At 42.4% G+C, this 17,655-nt stretch overlaps 2 protein-coding genes and 1 pseudogene across 2 annotated transcripts; 1 reads left to right on the plus strand and 2 right to left on the minus strand.

The window, feature by feature from the left end:
- Positions 1-461: 461 nt before the first annotated feature.
- Positions 462-9,526, minus strand: LOC786353 (protein SAAL1-like; annotated as a pseudogene).
- A 629-nt stretch (positions 9,527-10,155) lies between these two features.
- Positions 10,156-10,653, minus strand: H2BC26 (H2B clustered histone 26). The gene has a single exon (XM_002688488.6). It carries the CDS (start codon positions 10,623-10,625, stop codon positions 10,245-10,247), a length of 381 nt encoding a protein of 126 aa, XP_002688534.1. The 5' UTR covers positions 10,626-10,653; the 3' UTR covers positions 10,156-10,244.
- Positions 10,654-10,887: 234 nt separating this feature from the next.
- On the plus strand, positions 10,888-12,396 carry H2AC25 (H2A clustered histone 25). The gene is given in 1 exon segment (NM_001098097.2): positions 10,888-12,396. A coding segment is annotated over 1 exon segment (393 nt). The 5' UTR covers positions 10,888-10,937; the 3' UTR covers positions 11,331-12,396.
- The last annotated feature ends 5,259 nt before the right edge of the window (positions 12,397-17,655 follow it).

Genomic DNA, 17,655 nt, shown 5'->3' on the forward strand with positions numbered 1-17,655 from the left:
CGGGGTGTGCTGGACATGACACTTGGTGAGGCTCTGAGTGTTGAAGCACAGACCAGGCTGTGACTTTTGGGGCGTCCTTCCGGCCTTTGCCACGGCAAAGCGCATCAGTTTCTTTCCTCAAGCATTTAATCAGCACTGAGTTTGAGCAGCTTCTTGTAAGTACTAAGGCTGTTCCTGTTTAAAATATCAAAAGTGCAGGAGCACAGGTACTGGTCTAGACCCTCAAGACTCAGCTAAAATCCCTCGAACTAGGTCGGTTTTTTATCTGAAAAACATGTATACCTTTTTGACATACGCTTCATAAACGGTTTGAGTTGGGGTGTTGTTTTTTTTTTTCCCCCTCCCCGGTGTTATTGAGGTATAATTAACATATAGCATTGTATAAGTTAAAAGGAGCTGGAAGTTGTACCTTTTGACTGCCTTCATCCAATTCCCCCCATTCCCTCCCCACCCCTGCCTCTGGTAACCACAAATCTGATCTCTTTTTCTATGAGTCTGCTTGTTTTTGAAGTGTAAAATACCTACAACACTACGTTAATTCCTGATACACAACATAGTGATTCCATATTTCTAAAGATTTGAAAATTATCACCATGATAATCTAGTTGTCATTTGTCAGCATGCAAAAATATTATATAATTATTGTGTGTGCTTAGTGGCTCAACTGAGTTCGATTCTTTGCAACCCCATGGACTGTAACCCGCCGGGTTCCTTTGTCCATGAGGATTCTCCAGGCAAGTACCCTGGAGTGGGCCCCATGCCTTCCTCCAAGGGATCTTCTCAAACCAGGGACTGAACCCAGGTCTCCCACATTGCAGGCAGATTCTTTACTGTTTGAGCCATTATATAGGGAAGCCCATATAATTGTTGACTGACTATATTTCCCACACTGTACCTTTCATATCTGTGACTCATTTATCTATGACTCATCCTTTCAGGTGCCTATTGGCCATCTGTATGTCTTCTTTGGAAAATATCTATTCAGATCCTCTGCCCATTTTTTACAACAATTGGGTTGTTCTATATTGTTTGGGGGTTTTATGTTGAGTCATATGAGTTTTGTATACTTTAGATATTAATTCCTTGCAGACATCTCATTTACAAACATCTTCTCCCATTCAGTAAACAGTCTTTACATTTGGTTGTTGATAGTTTCCTTCACTATTCAAAAGTTTTTTAGTTTCAGATAGTCTCATTTATTTTTTCTTTTGTCATCCTTGCCTGAGGAGACATATCCTTTGGGAGAAGAACCCCGCATTGGCAGGCTGTTCTTCACCACTGAGCCACCATATTCTTTTCATAGCTAATAAGATTAGGGACAACTGTGATGTGCTTTCAAGCCACCCCCCCACCACCACCACCGATTCACATGGCCCCCTAGTTACAGCCTCATTCCCTGTTATTTTGACAATGTTAACTAGTTTTTATTCCAAGCCATCAGTGATATTGGCCTGTAATTTTCTGTTGTTGTGATATCTTTGTCTAGTTTTAGTGTCAGGGTGATGCTGGTCTCAGAATGAGTTCAGAAGCATTTCTTGCTCTGCAAATATTTGAAATCATTTGAGATGGATAGGTGTTAACTCTTCTTTAAATGTTTGGTGGAATTCACCTGTGAACCTGTTCAGTCGAGGATTATTATTATTACCCAGTTTCAATCCTGGTGTCAGTTTATATTTTCTATTTCTACCTGGCTCAGTCTTGGAAGATTGTACATTTCTAGAAATTTGTCCATTTCTTCTAGGTTTTTAAATTTATTGGTGTATAATTACTCATAGTAATCTCATGACCGTTTATAATTCTGTGATGTCTATTGTAACTTCTTTATGCTCCTTTGAAGAGGCTTTTCAATAAAACAAATGTAGTGCCTTTTTAAAAACTTCAGTAAAGTGTATGCAAAATAAATGTTGCCTGTATGACACATTTAATAGCAATTAAGGCATGCAAAGCCTTACGGGCCCATGCTGTTCTCAATCTAAAAAATATCTCATAGTGCTGGTGATTCCCAAACCATGAAAAACACCTTCACAAAACAGCCCAATCTCCAAGAGCCAAAATGCTATGTGAGATTTGGATTCACAGCTGTGTTCCCTCAGGTAGACAATGGCCATCTGATCCCTCCCCTCCCTCAGAAACTTCACACACATCATTTCCAGTGACTGCTGCCCTTTAATCAATATTTAACCTCTTGCACAGTAAATTCTATTTTGCATTTGTAATTTCTTATTAAAGAGAGTTTTTCCTCCTCCAAAATATTTACTTCATAATAATTAACAAATTTGACTTCAAATTTCTGACATGAAAAAGGGAGGCACCTAGATGCATAGATTGTGTACATGCAGAATCCTCCAGTTCCTTTCAGATCCTTAATTTTAAGCATTTACCTTTGTTATTTCAGAGAATTTGAAATTGTCATTATTCTCTGGAGAATGACTCCATTGTGCTGAGTCCCACGTTTCCTCACCTCTGTGTATTCTCAAGGATTTGGTTAACTGCTCTAGTTTAACTTTCCACTCAGTGTAAGAGACCATGTATTTCTCTGTTGTAACAATATGATAAACATAGTTTCTATATACATTTTTTGTCAATTTTCTTAATCATAGAATCTCTGTAGCAGAGATTCCATATGCCTTGCCTCTTCCTTAACAGATTCTCCTCCTAGGAGAGGGCCAAATCAGGTCCATTCTGCACCTGGGGCTGTGTGTGCCGCCTCCACTGGACTATTCAGCAAATGCTATGCTATGCTAAGTCACTTCAGTTGTGTCCGACTCTGTGTGACCCCATAGACGGCAGCCCACCAGGCTCCCCCATCCCTGGGATTCTCCAGGCAAGAGTACTGGAGTGGGGTGCCATTGCCTTCTCCGATTCAGCAAATAGGGGCAGTCTTTTAACTTCGAGCTAATTCTCTGTGCTAGTATAAAAAGTACTAAGAAATTAATTGGTGTTTTGCATTATTCACAGAAAGCTGTATTTTCTAGAACTATATATGCAAATTATTGTAAAATGTTCATTTTACTTCTTATTTTTACTTTTGATCCTAAACAGTGCTGTTGCCACTGCTAGCACTTTCTATCACAGTTTCTGCTTTAGACAATTTTCATTTGTTAGACCTACCTAGGGTTTAAGCTTATTAAAGAATCATGTGGATCTGTGAAACTAGTTTCATATGACTGTAAGTTTTCATTAAGAGACTGACTCCCAATCTAATTTGGTAGGAGGCTGAGGGCTTGGACCCAGTCAACAGGCCCCTATTTCAAAGTGAAGAACTGAATTTTTAAAAATTAATTTATTTTAATTGGAGGCTAATTACTTTACAATATTGTATTGGTTTTGCCATACATTGACATCAATCAGCCATGGATGTACATGTGTTCCCCATCCTGAACCCCCCTCCCACCTCCCTCCCCATCCCATCCCTCTGGGTCATCCCAGTGCACCAGCCCCGAGCACCCTGTCTCATGCATTGAACCTGGACTGGCGATCTGTTTCACATATGATAATATACATGTTTCAATGCTATTCTCTCAAATCATCCCACCCTCGCCCTCTCCCACAGAGTCCAAAAGACTGTTCTATACATCTGTGTCTCTTTTGCTGTCTCACATACAGGGTTATCATTACCATCTTTCTAAATCCCATATATATGTGTTAGTATACTATATTGGTGTTTTTCTTTCTGGCTTACTTAACTCTGTATAATAGGCTCCAGTTTCATCCACCTAATTAGAACTGATTCAAATGTATTTGAAGAACTGAATTTTGTAGTTTTTTTTTTTTTTTTTAAGAGTTTAACTGATAAGATTGTAATTTTATAGTTCAATTCTTTTTGGCAGGGTACTTTCCACACTAAGACTACCCCAAACTGGAAATTATATATTTCTTACGAACAGCACAGGGTAGCCCTGGATTTTATCGGCAAAAGTCACTCAAGGAAAGAATACAAAGTGTGAGGCAAGACCAATGCTTTAAAGCATAAAAGATTCTGCAATATACTGAGAAGAGGCTATATCAGAAGAGAGGCTTAAAAAGCTGGCTATTTCATTCATAACTGATGTTTTCTGAAAATCTACTAAAAGTCCACTTTCAGCAACTGAAATAATACAAACTGGGCACTTCCTATAAGTGTACCTGGTTGATCCTCGAATACATTTCATTAGGAAGCAGTATAATAAATGATAGAGGGTGAGAGGAAAGTCACGTATAGCAGTTTGTGAACAACCAGATGTTATGAAGCTTCCTCAATGTTAATTTTAAAAATCTGAATTCACTCAAGCAAATCATTTTCTGAAATTAAACCAGAGAATTTTGCTAATGTTCTTTCATCAGAATGTTAGCATTTCCATTTTCATACACAAAACATTGGAAAAAATGTGAACTGTAACAAAACTAAACTGGTAATTACTTTTGATTGCTACTAACAACCTAGCATGGCATCAATACAATTTAAATGGATAGAAAGGTTTGCATATTGTGGCAAACACCATGAACTGGGTATACTCAAAAGCCACTCGTATCTCCTTTCTCTCTTGCCTTTCTCTCCTGTAGAGGCCAGAAAGAAAAAAAGTACTTGATGTCAAATACCTGCAGTTAGGGACGGACATTAACATGGTTCTGGCCAGGGAGGGCTGTCCTTTCCAAATAAAAAGGAAAGATTTGCTAAGAGAAAGCCCCTTGGCCTCTTTCTCTTTTTTCTTCCCTGAATGTGGAAGGACCAGAGATATTATAGTCCCTTTAACCAAAAGACAATAAAAATGAACACAAAGGTCTACCCGGCAGACCACACAGAGGTGAAAGGAGTAAGTGTCCCTGAGCCAACCTTCTCAGGGTTGGACTGCCCGCCTCTGGACTTCTTATTGCATTAAATACATACAAGCTAACAGATTAAGCTACTATAGTAGGGTTTTCTACTAGTGCAGCTGAATGCACTTGTAGTAGATATGAATATAAAATTCTGAGTAAAAATCCAGTTAAGAGTTATGAAAAAATCCTCAGCAACCCCTCAAATATTCTTAAAAGGACCTTAATGATAATTTTGTTTTCTTTACCTGAAGAAGACAAATACTGCACAACCAATACAAAAAAAAAAGAGGAGGGGAGGGAGATGATGTTTGATGGTAGTGAGACTATTCCAATGCCAAACAAAAATGAGATAAGGCTGGAGAAGAGCTTGACTGTAATACCAAACAATTATGGTCTAGTATTTCCTATTTGTCAATTTCAATAGTCAGCGAGTCCATTTCTTGGGCAGAGGGATTCTAATATTTTTTAAGTCTGAAACTTCAAACTTGGGAACTTTTCCTCCAGATTACCAGCAAGGGTCTTATCAACTTCACGGAGGATTTTAAGAAAGTCTTCCACCACAGGGCTACAGAAAGGGAGAAGAGTCTCAAATGCACAGGAACACTTCTGTTTGCTTAACTTGCTGTCCCTAATCTCTGAGTTACCTTTCTCCTTTGTTAATACTTGGAAAATATTAGAAAGAAATTCACATGAAATATTGTTCAAGATTTTCAAGTGGAAACCATCTTGGGTTAAATCAGACTTTTAGTTTCTTCTGTGTTAGACTCCGTTGAGTTCTCTGGGTTCTTCTGACAATGTTCCATATTTTGTAAGACACAAATCAGGCTGTCAACTAGAGGAAGATCCACTTTTCCTATCTTTAGATACTCCTGTTCAGTCTGTGAAGCATAGATGGCGGACAACACTGAAAAATCAGAGGCCAGCACTGTTTTCTCTTCTTGCAGTATGATGGGCGGATCATCAGACTGGCAGAATTCATGGCACACCAGATCAAAAACTATATTCCAAGTGTCTTTCCCAGTGTCAGGACACTGTACAATTGCTTAAATTCCATCATCTACTGTGGTGAGCAGCTGTAAGACATGCATGTAAACATCGAGCCCTTCTGGATTTTCAGAGTACACTTGTTTGGCAGCTTCAAGTACACAGGGCACAATTCGAAACACTGGCTGCTGTTCAGAATCTTCCTGGGGTTGGTCCAGAGCCTGAACAGCCCCACTTCTAATCTATTCCCACATTAGCTTCTCAACCAAATCAAACAGCTTGTCCACAACCTCCCCAACCTTTACCAGCAAGTCAACATTTGTTGAACTTGACATGATGAAGCAAATGCTATCATAAATAGCTGGATTTTCTCGGATTCTTTCAACCCAGACACTGGCCACTCCTGTCTGGGAAAGGCAAGTAACAATCTGCTTGTTTCCAGCAGAGTAGGCGTGTCTGAATACCTGGCCAAGATTTTTATCACTGCTGATGGACACACATATCTACTGGAAACAGGCCATATTACCTAAAATTCCCACACATATTTCTCTTAATCGAGGACATTTTGATTAGGCCAATACTCCCACAAATATGTCAGAAGCATTAAATTCTTGGAGAAGCAAAGCCACATCCTCATCCACTGACATATCCCATACTCTGCAAATCTCACTCTCCATTTCTTCATCAAGCTCCATCTGCTGCTCATCATTATCAGAGCTGAATTTGGCATTTTCAGGGCTAACCATCTGATGAGCCCGCTGAGGATGCTGAAGAGCCAGTGCTTGCTGGAGACAGTGCTGGCGATGCAGTCCCCTGGCCACCGCCGCCTCCTCTGCCGTCCCAACTTGGCAGCCCTGTCGACAGGTTGCGGTCCATGGCTTGGCCACCTGGGGTGCAGGAGCTCTACCAGAAGCCAGTAGTTTTTAATACGAATCAGTATCTACTGAGAAAATGAAAGGTGTTGTCTTTTGATGACAGATCACTGTTTACATTTTGTATTACAGCTAGGAAGGCAAAGAAGTAAGTAAAACTACTAGGAAAAAATTTCCATTTCGAAGTATTTATTTTTGTAAACATTGTTTCAGACTATAAAAAATACGTTAGAACACTAGATATGTTCGTATAGGTATCTTCAAACATATAGACATGTTCAAACATATACAGATAGAACATACAGATACGTTCAAACATTCATATCTATAAAAGAGAACAAGGGGAAAGAAATAATGCCTGCACGCTGCTATCACTAACAATACTATATATGCCCATGAGTGCACAAACTAACTCAGGCAGAAAGGAAAGGAGGGTGTGGGAGCAGAGACCACTATCCATATCTTTAAATGCAGTTTTCACTAAAGTTTTATTATCAGTTTTATATATACCTATCAAAACTTAGTTATATTTAAACAATAGTGTGTTGTCCAGATGATTTTTAAACTTATTTCTGCTCACCAACAAATTTTTAAATTTCAATTTCCACTTTTGTGTATAAAGGAGGTAGATAAAACAATGCTAAATATACATATTTTACATTAGGATGAAATGCTGAATCTGAAGTTGAATGAAAATATGAATTCAAGGTGAAAAAAGAATTACATAAACTAGCTCAGTGTTAATGAATAATTTAATAGTGTATTCTATAAACTGACTGTGGTATTGAATAGCTATTTCAATAGAAACCTTTAAAAAACTGATGTGATCCAGAAAAATAAATGACACAATCAAAAAATGGGCCAAAGAACTAAACAGACATTTCTCCAAAGCAGACATATAGACGGCTAACAAACACATGTAAAGATGCTCAACATCACTCATTATCAGAGAAATGCAAATCAAAACCACAATGAGGTACTATTTCACGCCAGTCAGAATGGCTGCTATCCAAAAGTCTGCAAGCAATAAATGCTGGAGAGGGTGTGGAGTAAAGGGAGCCCTCTTACACTGTTGGTGGGAATGCAAACTAGTACAGCCACTATGGAGAACAGTGTGGAGATTCCTTAAAAAACTGGAAACAGAACTGCCTTATGACCCAGTAATCCCACTGCTGGGCATACACACTGAGGAAACCAGAATTGAAAGAGACACGTGAACCCCAATGTTCATCGCAGCACTGTTTATAATAGCCAGGACATGGAAGCAACCGAGATGTCCATCAGCAGATGAATGGATAAGAAAGCTGTGGTACATATACACAGTGGAGTATTCAGTCAGTTCAGTCACTCAGTCGTATCCGACTCTTTGAGACCCCATGAACTGCAGAACGCCAGGCCTCCCTGTCCATCACCAGCTCCTGGAGTTTACCCAAACTCATGTCCATCGAATCAGTGATGCCATCCAGCCATCTCATCCTCTGTCATCCCCTTCTCCTTCTGCCCCCAATCCCTCCCAGCATCAGAGTCTTTTCCAGTGAGTCAACTCTTCACATGAGGTGGCCAAAGTATTGGAGTTTAAGCTTTAGCATCAGTCCTTCCAAAGAACACGGAGGACTGATCTCCTTTAGAATGGACTGGTTACTCAGCCATGAAAAAGCATACATTTGAATCAGTTCTAATGAGGTGAATGAAACTGGAGCCTATTATACAGAGTGAAGTAAGCCAAAAAGAAAAACACCAATATAGTATACTAACGCATACATATGGAATTTAGAAAGATGGTAATGATAACCCTGTATGCAAGACAGCAAAAGAGACACAGATGTATAGAACAGTCTTTTGGACTCTGTGGGAGAGGGCGAGGGTGGGATGATTTGGGAGAATGGCATTGAAACATGTATAATATCATATGTGAAACGAATCACCAGTCCAGGTTCCATGCATGAGACAGGGTGCTCAGGGCTGGTGCACTGGGATGACCCAGAGGGATGGGATGGGGAGGGAGGTGGGAGGGGGTTTCAGGATGGGGAACACGTGTACACCCGTGGCGGATTCATGTTGATGTATGGCAAAACCAATACAATATTGTAAAGTAATTAGCCTCCAATTAAAATAAATAAATTCGTGTTTTAAAAAATAAAAAACTGATGTGAGACCATTTTGTTTTGTAATACATCCTATCTTGGGATTTGCATTCTGGCAACTATTAACTAACCATAAAGTGTTTTGGATGCCAACTTTAAAATGTGTGGGGTTTTAGAAATTCTTTTACAGTGGACCCGTGTAGAAAAAGGAATGAGGTGGGCGTTTTCCAGCCGCTGTGGTTGAGGGCACCGTGGCGGTGGGCACGTTTTCTCCCAAGTCCTACGAACCGAATCAAGCATGCAACCTTCTTCCTTTGGAGATGATTTGCAAAAGCCCGGTTGTTAGCCTTTAACTGAACGTCAGCTCCTCGCCCGAGATGATGACACGACCTTTCAACAAATCTAATTCTCAAAACAGCTCAAGAAAGTGATTATTTGAAATCCCCTTCTTACAAATAAGAAAAAACAGGCAAAAAAAGGTAGGCGATGTCTTCCTCAGAGTGAACTCTTCACGCTAAAGCACTTTCTTTGAACTAAGATGACACTTTTAAAATGAATGCCATAAACTCAAAGGGAAAATTCTGCGTCACTAGTGCGTCACTGAGAATAATGGGGCTGAAGTGGAAGTTTACATTTGCTGAGAAAAAGGTTATTTTTCTCGTAAATTGCTCTCCTCTCCCCACCCTCGCCCCCAACTACCTGCAGCCGGGGTGGGCTTATTATATCCAGTTCTAGAGCACAGAGCGCCGTGTTCCACCACGCTTCCATTTTCCTTTCGGTTTCAAACATCCCGCCTTTGAAAAATCCAGACAAGCAAATATCCTCCCGTAAATGTTCATTGCCTCATGATAAAGATATCTGGTCTGGGCGGAGATGCATCGCCAGGCGCCAGCGCCAAAGCTGTACAACACCCCCGGGGGCCTCACCCAGCGCGTCTTTCAGTGCAGCTTCGGGCTCACTCATTAATGAACACGGAGGTATTCGAATGGCATACGGTCCCTCTGGGGAAGCGGGGGACTAGGGGGTGGGGGTGGTGATGACCCGCGCCACCCACCCACAGGCAAACATCATGCGCACACAAAATTGTGCCATGCCCGCAAGCCTCGGAAATGGCACTCTCCAGACCCTAAAGATACTTGAATTCAAGGTTCCTATTTTGCTCAGAGAAGCGTCGATAGCTTTGAGCGGAAACAGGTGTGGACACGCAGCCTTTTCGTTGTTTCCCGCACTGTTATTTTTCCTCGGCAGCCCATCCCCGACCACTGATAAAATATAGGTACGCTTTCGCATTCTGCTCACATACACACACGCGCACACGTCTATGGGGCAGGGGGTGGGGTGGGGGTAGGGGGAAGAATCCCGGCGCCCTCCTAGTAACCTAGGAGCCGCTACGAAGTAGACAAGGGATGCTTTTACATAACAAACCCTTCACGTGTTCGACACCCTTTCTTGATCTTGTGAGTGGCTCTGAAAAGAGCCTTTGGGTTTCCGGGCACCGAGGTGCACCTCATTTAGAGCTGGTATATTTGGTGACGGCTTTGGTACCTTCCGAGACAGCGTGTTTGGCCAACTCGCCGGGCAATAGCAGGCGCACAGCCGTCTGCACCTCCCGGGACGTGATGGTAGAACGCTTGTTGTAGTGCGCCAAACGCGAGGCCTCGCTAGCGATACGTTCGAAGATGTCGTTCACGAACGAGTTCATGATGCCCATAGCCTTGGAAGAGATACCGGTGTCCGGGTGCACTTGCTTCAACACCTTATACACGTAGATGGAATAACTCTCTTTGCGGCTGCGCTTACGCTTTTTGCCATCCTTCTTCTGCGCTTTAGTAACAGCTTTTTTGGAGCCCTTCTTGGGTGCGGGAGCTGATTTGGACGGATCAGGCATGACGACGGATCCTTCGGGTAGAAAAAAAGCCTAGTTGCAGAGCAACTCAACTTATACGTCCTGTATTCAAATGAGGGATCCAGAGTTTCTAATTTATGATAGGATCAAGCAACGTGCAACGTCATCATTGGAAAAGGCAGATGCAAATTAGGGGGAAATGGTGACTTTCTTTTCTGGTTGGTCACCATCACTACCCAATCGGGCGGCGCCGGCTGTACTACCTCAAGACCATATATAAGGACTCTCTGAGTACAGCGGGTTTGTTGGTGGTCTGCTTTTTGGCTGTGTTTTGTCGTTGTGCGTGACTGGGAGATGTCAGGCCGAGGCAAACAGGGCGGTAAGGCGCGCGCGAAAGCGAAGTCGCGCTCTTCGCGCGCGGGTTTGCAGTTTCCTGTGGGCCGAGTGCATCGGCTGCTCCGTAAAGGTAACTATTCTGAGCGTGTGGGTGCTGGCGCGCCTGTCTATCTGGCAGCCGTGTTGGAGTACCTGACGGCTGAGATCCTGGAGCTGGCGGGCAACGCGGCGCGCGACAACAAGAAGACGCGTATTATCCCACGCCATCTGCAGTTAGCCATCCGTAACGACGAAGAGCTCAACAAGCTGCTGGGTCGCGTGACCATCGCGCAGGGCGGTGTCCTGCCTAATATCCAGGCCGTGCTGCTGCCCAAGAAAACGGAGAGTCACCACAAGGCCAAGGGCAAGTGAGGCGGCGGAGGCGGGCCGGAAACGGTCGTGCTCCCCGGGGGTCCCCTGACACCAAAGGCTCTTTTCAGAGCCACCCACAGTGTCTAGAAAAGAGCCGTACTGGCCAAGGGCTGTCTTTCGCAGCGCGTTTCTGTGCGAATCTGAGCAAGGCTGGGCTTGTGGGAAATCGAATACCAGAGACATGATTTGGGTGCGTATAGGGGCTCAGTAGGCTGTGTGTTGGTTTGCAGCAGGGAATGTCTGACATTTTCTCTTGAATCTCGCCCCCAAGGTCATGGAGTTTTAATCCCACTCATCTTTTAAGAATTTGTTATTACCGGTGACAAGCTACTTTTGACTCCGGGAAGTCATTAGTGTGACATTCAGACGCCAAGTACGGACTGTTTTCTTATCCCAGGAGAAATCCATACATTGAACCGGTATTGAAAGTATTTAATATTAGAAGGAAATCTGCCATTTGAGGTTCTGATAGATAAACGTGATTTCCATTTTAAAAGGTATGAATGCATGAGTTAGATTTTTAGAGAACATGAGATCAGAATTGTCTATTGTATTGTGAATTCTAAGGTCTTGGGAAGGGTATGTCTTGCTAGGTGCATTTCCAGCATTTGAAATGTATCAGTTTACATTTTGAAAATAGGTGCACATTTTTAAAGGAAATTTTATTGTATATAGAATATTTAAAGGAGTTTAAATTACTATATTTGGGTTGGCTAAACGTTAATAAGAGATCCCCTTAAACTGATAGCTAAAGTAAAAATAGTATAAAATCTGATAAAATTACTTTTGTGAATTCAGTAAATTTAAAATGAACAGTGTTAAGACCAGATTAAGTAATATACAAGTGGATATTTCGAAAGATGATTGTTCATGAATTCCACATGCTGTTACAAATAAGGGGTGGAGTGTCCCAGATACACTTCTGCAAAGTCTACTGAGAAGTGAAAATGTTAATAGCACTTACTTCATGGGGTTAAGGGATTAAATGAGTAAATCCATAGTAATCTCCATGTTTAAAAATCTCCAGCACACTATGAGTTTAATAAATGTTATTCCTGCTGTCATCCTTACTGATTCCATTAATTTTTTTATTATAATAAATACAGGCCACTAAAACAATTTGAATGTGAATGTGAAGTCGCTCAGTCGTGTCCGACTCTTTGCGACCCATGGACACCAGGCTCCTCTGTCCATGGGATTTTCTAGGCAAGAGTACTGGAGTGGGTTGCCTTTTCCTTCTCCAGGGAACTTCCCCACCCAGGGATCGAACCCAGGTCTCCTGCATTGTGGACAGACGCTTTACCGTCTGAGCCACCAGGGAAGTCTAAAACAATTTAGGAACGTTATATAGTAAGTATTTATCTTACAAAATTGGGGTTCCCTGGTGGCTCAGGCGGTAAAGCATCTGTCTACAATGCGGGAGACCCGGGTTCGAGCCCTGGGTTGGGAAGATTCCCTGGAGAAGGAAATGGCAATCCACTCCAGTAGTATTGCCTGGAAAATCCCATGGACAGAGGAGCCTGGTAGGGTACAGTCTATGGGGTCGCAAAGAGTCAGACATGACTGAGTGATTTCACTTTTAATTAGATGTACTCAAACCAGGGCTCCCTAGACACTATCTAGAGCTAACCACATATTTGCTAGTCTTTAGAAAATATCCTAGCAATATAAAACTGTTTGCCCCCAAAATTGATAAGAACCATCAGTGTGGGTGAAAACAACACCCAACTCCTCTGCAGTGTAGGTAGATAGTAGCATTCACATTGCCAATTGGGACCCATTTCAATGAAACAAACTGCAAGGATTATGCAAGAGATTATAGTCTTCTGGAGATCTGTACATTGTGTTTCCCGTGACAGCCTTGAATTCTACTTTCAACTTTTATTTTTGTATTGATGATCATGTAGGTCGTTGTATGTTTTCACCCCCTTCAGTGTTATTTAAGAAAGAAAGGTTTCTCAGGAACGGAGAGCTTGGGTCTTCCAAGTGTCATCACTGAGCTCCAGATTTTCAGTTCCTCAAGTGGAGTGTTCACTGGGAAACCTGAGATGGGAGGTGCTCCAAGAGGAAGCCCTTCTTTTGTCACTTCTAAGGCTGAGTTTATATAGCCACAAGCCCTGATTAATTTTCAATTAATTAAAATTAAATACAAAGGTGTAGTTTTTCAGTCGTCCTAGCCACACATGGCTAATGGCTACCACACTGGACAGAACAGATACAGAAGGTCTCCATCATTACAGAAAGTTCTTTTGGGCAGCTCTGGTCTGATCTATAAGGATTATCAGGTTTAGAAACGTGATGCAATATGCAGAGCTGCCTCCCTTGCATAGAGAAAGCTCATCAGACTCATGCTTAAAGAAGAAAACAGCATATGGCCCAGCCATTCCATCCCCCAGATACATACAAGGACTCTGCTACCCAGACACCCATCTCACATTCACGGCAGCATCCCAAAGATAGAAACAGCCCAAATGTCTGTAACAGATGAATGGATAAACAAAATGTGGTTTATCCATATAGTGGAATACTATTCAGTCATAAAAAGGAATGACATGTTCATGGATGAACTTCAAAAATGTTGTGGTAAGTTAAAGAAGCTGGACACTAAAAGTCACATATTGTATGATCCCATTTATATGATTGCATACACAACAAATTCATAAGGACAGTAGATTAGTTGATGCGAGTTAGTTGTTGGGTATTAGAGGAATATGGAGTATTGTTCACTTTTGGGGTAATGAAAATATTTCAGAGATGGAAAGAGGTGATTGTGAATGCCTATATGTCACTGAATTGCTCACTTTAGAATGGTTTATGTGAATTTCACCTTGATTTAAAGAGATACGGTGAACCTAATTCAAGGATATGCACTAAAAAGGAGAGGAGTTTGTGTCTCCATCACTTTTATCCAGTAGGTGGAGTGTGGGCTGGCCTGCCTGCACAGTAGCATCCCTCAGACACCACGTGGGGAGAGGGGCATGGAGTCTTTTGGGTAGCCACAGCCTTTCCTTCTCCCTGCCTTGGTGGAGCTTCAAGCCCTCTTCTCAGCCGACACATATCATACATTCCCTTCAACGGAATTATTTTGGTCATTCTCCCCATATTCCTATGTGTGGGCACTATTAAGAAAGATGAAGTGGGAGGGAGTTCCCAGAAGAAGAATGCAGTCTGGGCAGCCTCAGAAGCATCCATGCTCACTGCAGATAAAGTGTTCCTAATTTTTGGAATTCTCAGTTTAGCCTGGCCCAAGTCTAATAGGCGATCTCACCTCTCTCTAGGTGTGGCCTGTACCCAGCCTCTGCTGCACATCTAGACTTTTCCTCCCTGCAGTATCAGTTTCCATATACGCACCAACAAATTTAAGAATCTTCCAAGTGAAAAAGCAAATGGACTCCTCCCCACAAAGTTTCTGTGCTCCCCTAGACCAGGGAGAGCAGAGGAATTTGGGGTTAGCACTTGAAGTGTACTGGTCACCCAGTTCCTAGTGCCATCAGATCTGGGCTGAGCTGAGCTGTTCTCCTACATCATCCTGTTACATGGCTGCCCCAGCCCTGGTCATCAGAATCTGCCTAATGCCTCCCCCTCCACAACTTCCCTACCTCCAGCCAGGGTCATTTCTATGCATTGCTCACAAAGCCTCATGAAGCTTTGATTTTCTCCAGTGTATGCCCAGCAAAAGCTTAAAAAGCATCCCTTTCTCTGCCTGCTTCCCTCCCTCCCAGTTCCTGGTCAGCTGAGTTCTACTGCCTCCTGCAGAGGTCTCCAGGGACACCCGGTCTTGGTGCTTCTCGCCTCTCTCAACTTTGGACCCAACAGCTCCTCCTGTCAGTGCTGCCCATGGGCCTCCAGAACCCCTCTGCCTCCTGCTGCCGTGTCCTCAGCTCACTCCCAGGCACATGCAGCCCTCTGGGTCATGTCCTTCCAGGTCACTCCTGCAGGATATCAGATCTGCCCCCAAATGTCCTAGAGAGCATGTGGGTCAGCAGTTTGAACTGAATTGCATCACCTCTACTAGCTTTGTCAGTGATGCTTCCTAAGGCCCACTTGACTTTGCACTCCACTATGTCTGAGTAAAGGTGAGGGATCACATCATCGTGGTTATCTGGGTCATGAAGATCTTTTTTGTATAGTTCTTTGTATTCTGGGCTTCCCTGGTGGCTCAGATGACAAAGTGTCTGCCTGCAATGTGGGAGACCCAGGTTCGATCCCTGGGTCGGGAAGATCCCCTGGAGAAGGAAATGGCAACCCACTCAAGTACTCTTGCCTGGAAAATTCCATGGATGGAGGAGCCTGATAGGCTACAGTCCATGGGGTTGCAGAGTCGGACACAACTGAATGACTTCACTTTTTGTGTATTCTTGCCACCTCTTAGTATCTTATGCTTCTGTTAGGTTCATACCATTTCTCTCCTTTATTGTACCCATCTTTGCATGAAATGTTCCCTTGGTATTTCTCATTTTCTTGAAGAGACTTGCTAGTCTTTCCCATTAGAAGGAAAAAAAAAAAAAACAGGCTAAATTGATTTAAATAAGCATAGAACCAGACTCAGATATGACACAAATGTTGAATTATCTTTCAGACCAGAATTTTAAAACTAAGATGTTAAGGGTTCTAATGGATAGAGGGCAAATGCCAAGAAAGTATCAAAAGGGTATGTGAGAAATTGAAAACACTAACAAATGAAGACTGCCTTTGATGGGCTCATTAGCCAACTTTCTACAGTCTAGAAAAGAATCCATGAGCTTGAAGAAATGTTAATAGAAATCTCCCAAACTGAAATCCAAAGTGGAAAAGGAATAATAACAATAAATAGAAAATAGAATATCCTAGGACTGGGATAATTACAAAAGCTGTAGCATATGTGTAATTAGAATAGCAGAAAGAGGAGAGGAGAGAGTAGAAGAAATATTTGAATAATGGTTGAGAATTTTCCAAAATGATGGAGACTAAACCACAGATCCAGGAGGTTCAGAGACCACCAGTAAAAAAAGAAATGGTACATATACACAATGGAGTATTACTCAGCCATTAAAAAGAATACATTTGAATCAGTTCTAATGAGGTGGATGAAACTGGAGCCTATTATACAGAGTGAAGTAAGCCAGAAGGAAAAACATAAATACAGTATACTAACGCATATATATGGAATTTAGAAAGATGGTAACAATAACCCTGTGTACGAGACAGCAAAAGAGACACTGATGTATAGAACAGTCTTATGGACTCTGTGGGAGAGGGAGAGGGTGGGAAGATTTGGGAGAATGACATTGAAACATGTAAAATATCATGTAAGAAACGAGTTGCCAGTCCAGGTTCGATGCACGATACTGGATGCTTGGGGCTAGTGCACTGGGATGACCCAGAGGGATGGTATGGGGAGGGAGGAGGGAGGAGGGTTCAGGATGGGGAACACATGTATACCTGTGGCGGATTCATTTTGATATTTGGCAAAACTAATACAATTATGTAAAGATTAAAAATAAAATAAAATAAAATTAAAAAAAGAAATCTACACTGAGGCACATTCTGTTACAGAAAATCAAAGATGAAAATCACCTTGAAAGAACCAGGGTGGGGGGTGGGGCAACACTAACTACAGACAAAGTTAAGACTTTTCATCAGAAATCATGAAACAAAGTGTGGCATGACATATATACCAATTATTGTATTTTAAAAAATCAAAAAAAAATCACTAATCTAGAAATTTGTATCCAACAAAATTATTCATCAAAAGTGAAGGAGAGGAGGAGGAGCTAAGATGGCGGAGGAGTAGGACAGGGAGAACACTTTCTCCCCCACAAATTCATCAAAAGAACATTTAAATGCCGAGTAAATTCCACAAAACAACTTCTGAAAGCCGGCAGAGGACATCAGGCACCCAGAAAAGCAACCCAAGTCTTAGAAAGGAGGTAGGGAAAAATATAAAAGACAAAAAAAGGGACAAAAGAGGGAGGGACGGAGTTCCGTCTCGGGAAGGGAGTCTTAAAAAGAGAGAAGTTTCCAAACACCAGGAAACCTTCTCACTGCCGAATCTGCACCGAGCCTTGGAAGCACAGAGGGCAACATAACAGAGGAAAAATCAATAATTAAAACCCGCACATTGCGAGCCCTACGGTAACTCCCCCAGCGGAGAAGCAGCGCAGACGCCTGCACACACCATTAGCAAGCGGGGGCTGGGCAGGGAGGCGCGGCGCGGGCTGCATCGCAAGAATCTGGCCTGAATACCCCGAGCACTATCTAAGCGAAATAATTTGGGCTAGCAAACCAGACTGTGGGATATCTACCACGCAAAAAGCCAGCCCTAACCTATGACACCGCCAGGCCT

This window comes from Bos taurus, chromosome 7 (assembly GCF_002263795.3).
Source record: "Bos taurus isolate L1 Dominette 01449 registration number 42190680 breed Hereford chromosome 7, ARS-UCD2.0, whole genome shotgun sequence".
In the NCBI taxonomy this organism is placed as follows: Eukaryota; Metazoa; Chordata; class Mammalia; order Artiodactyla; family Bovidae; genus Bos; species Bos taurus.

What these genes read in the sequence shown, in the direction of transcription:
- H2BC26 (XM_002688488.6), bottom strand. Translation starts at nt 10,625, where the DNA reads ATGCCTGATCCGTCCAAATCAGCTCCCGCACCCAAGAAGGGCTCCAAA.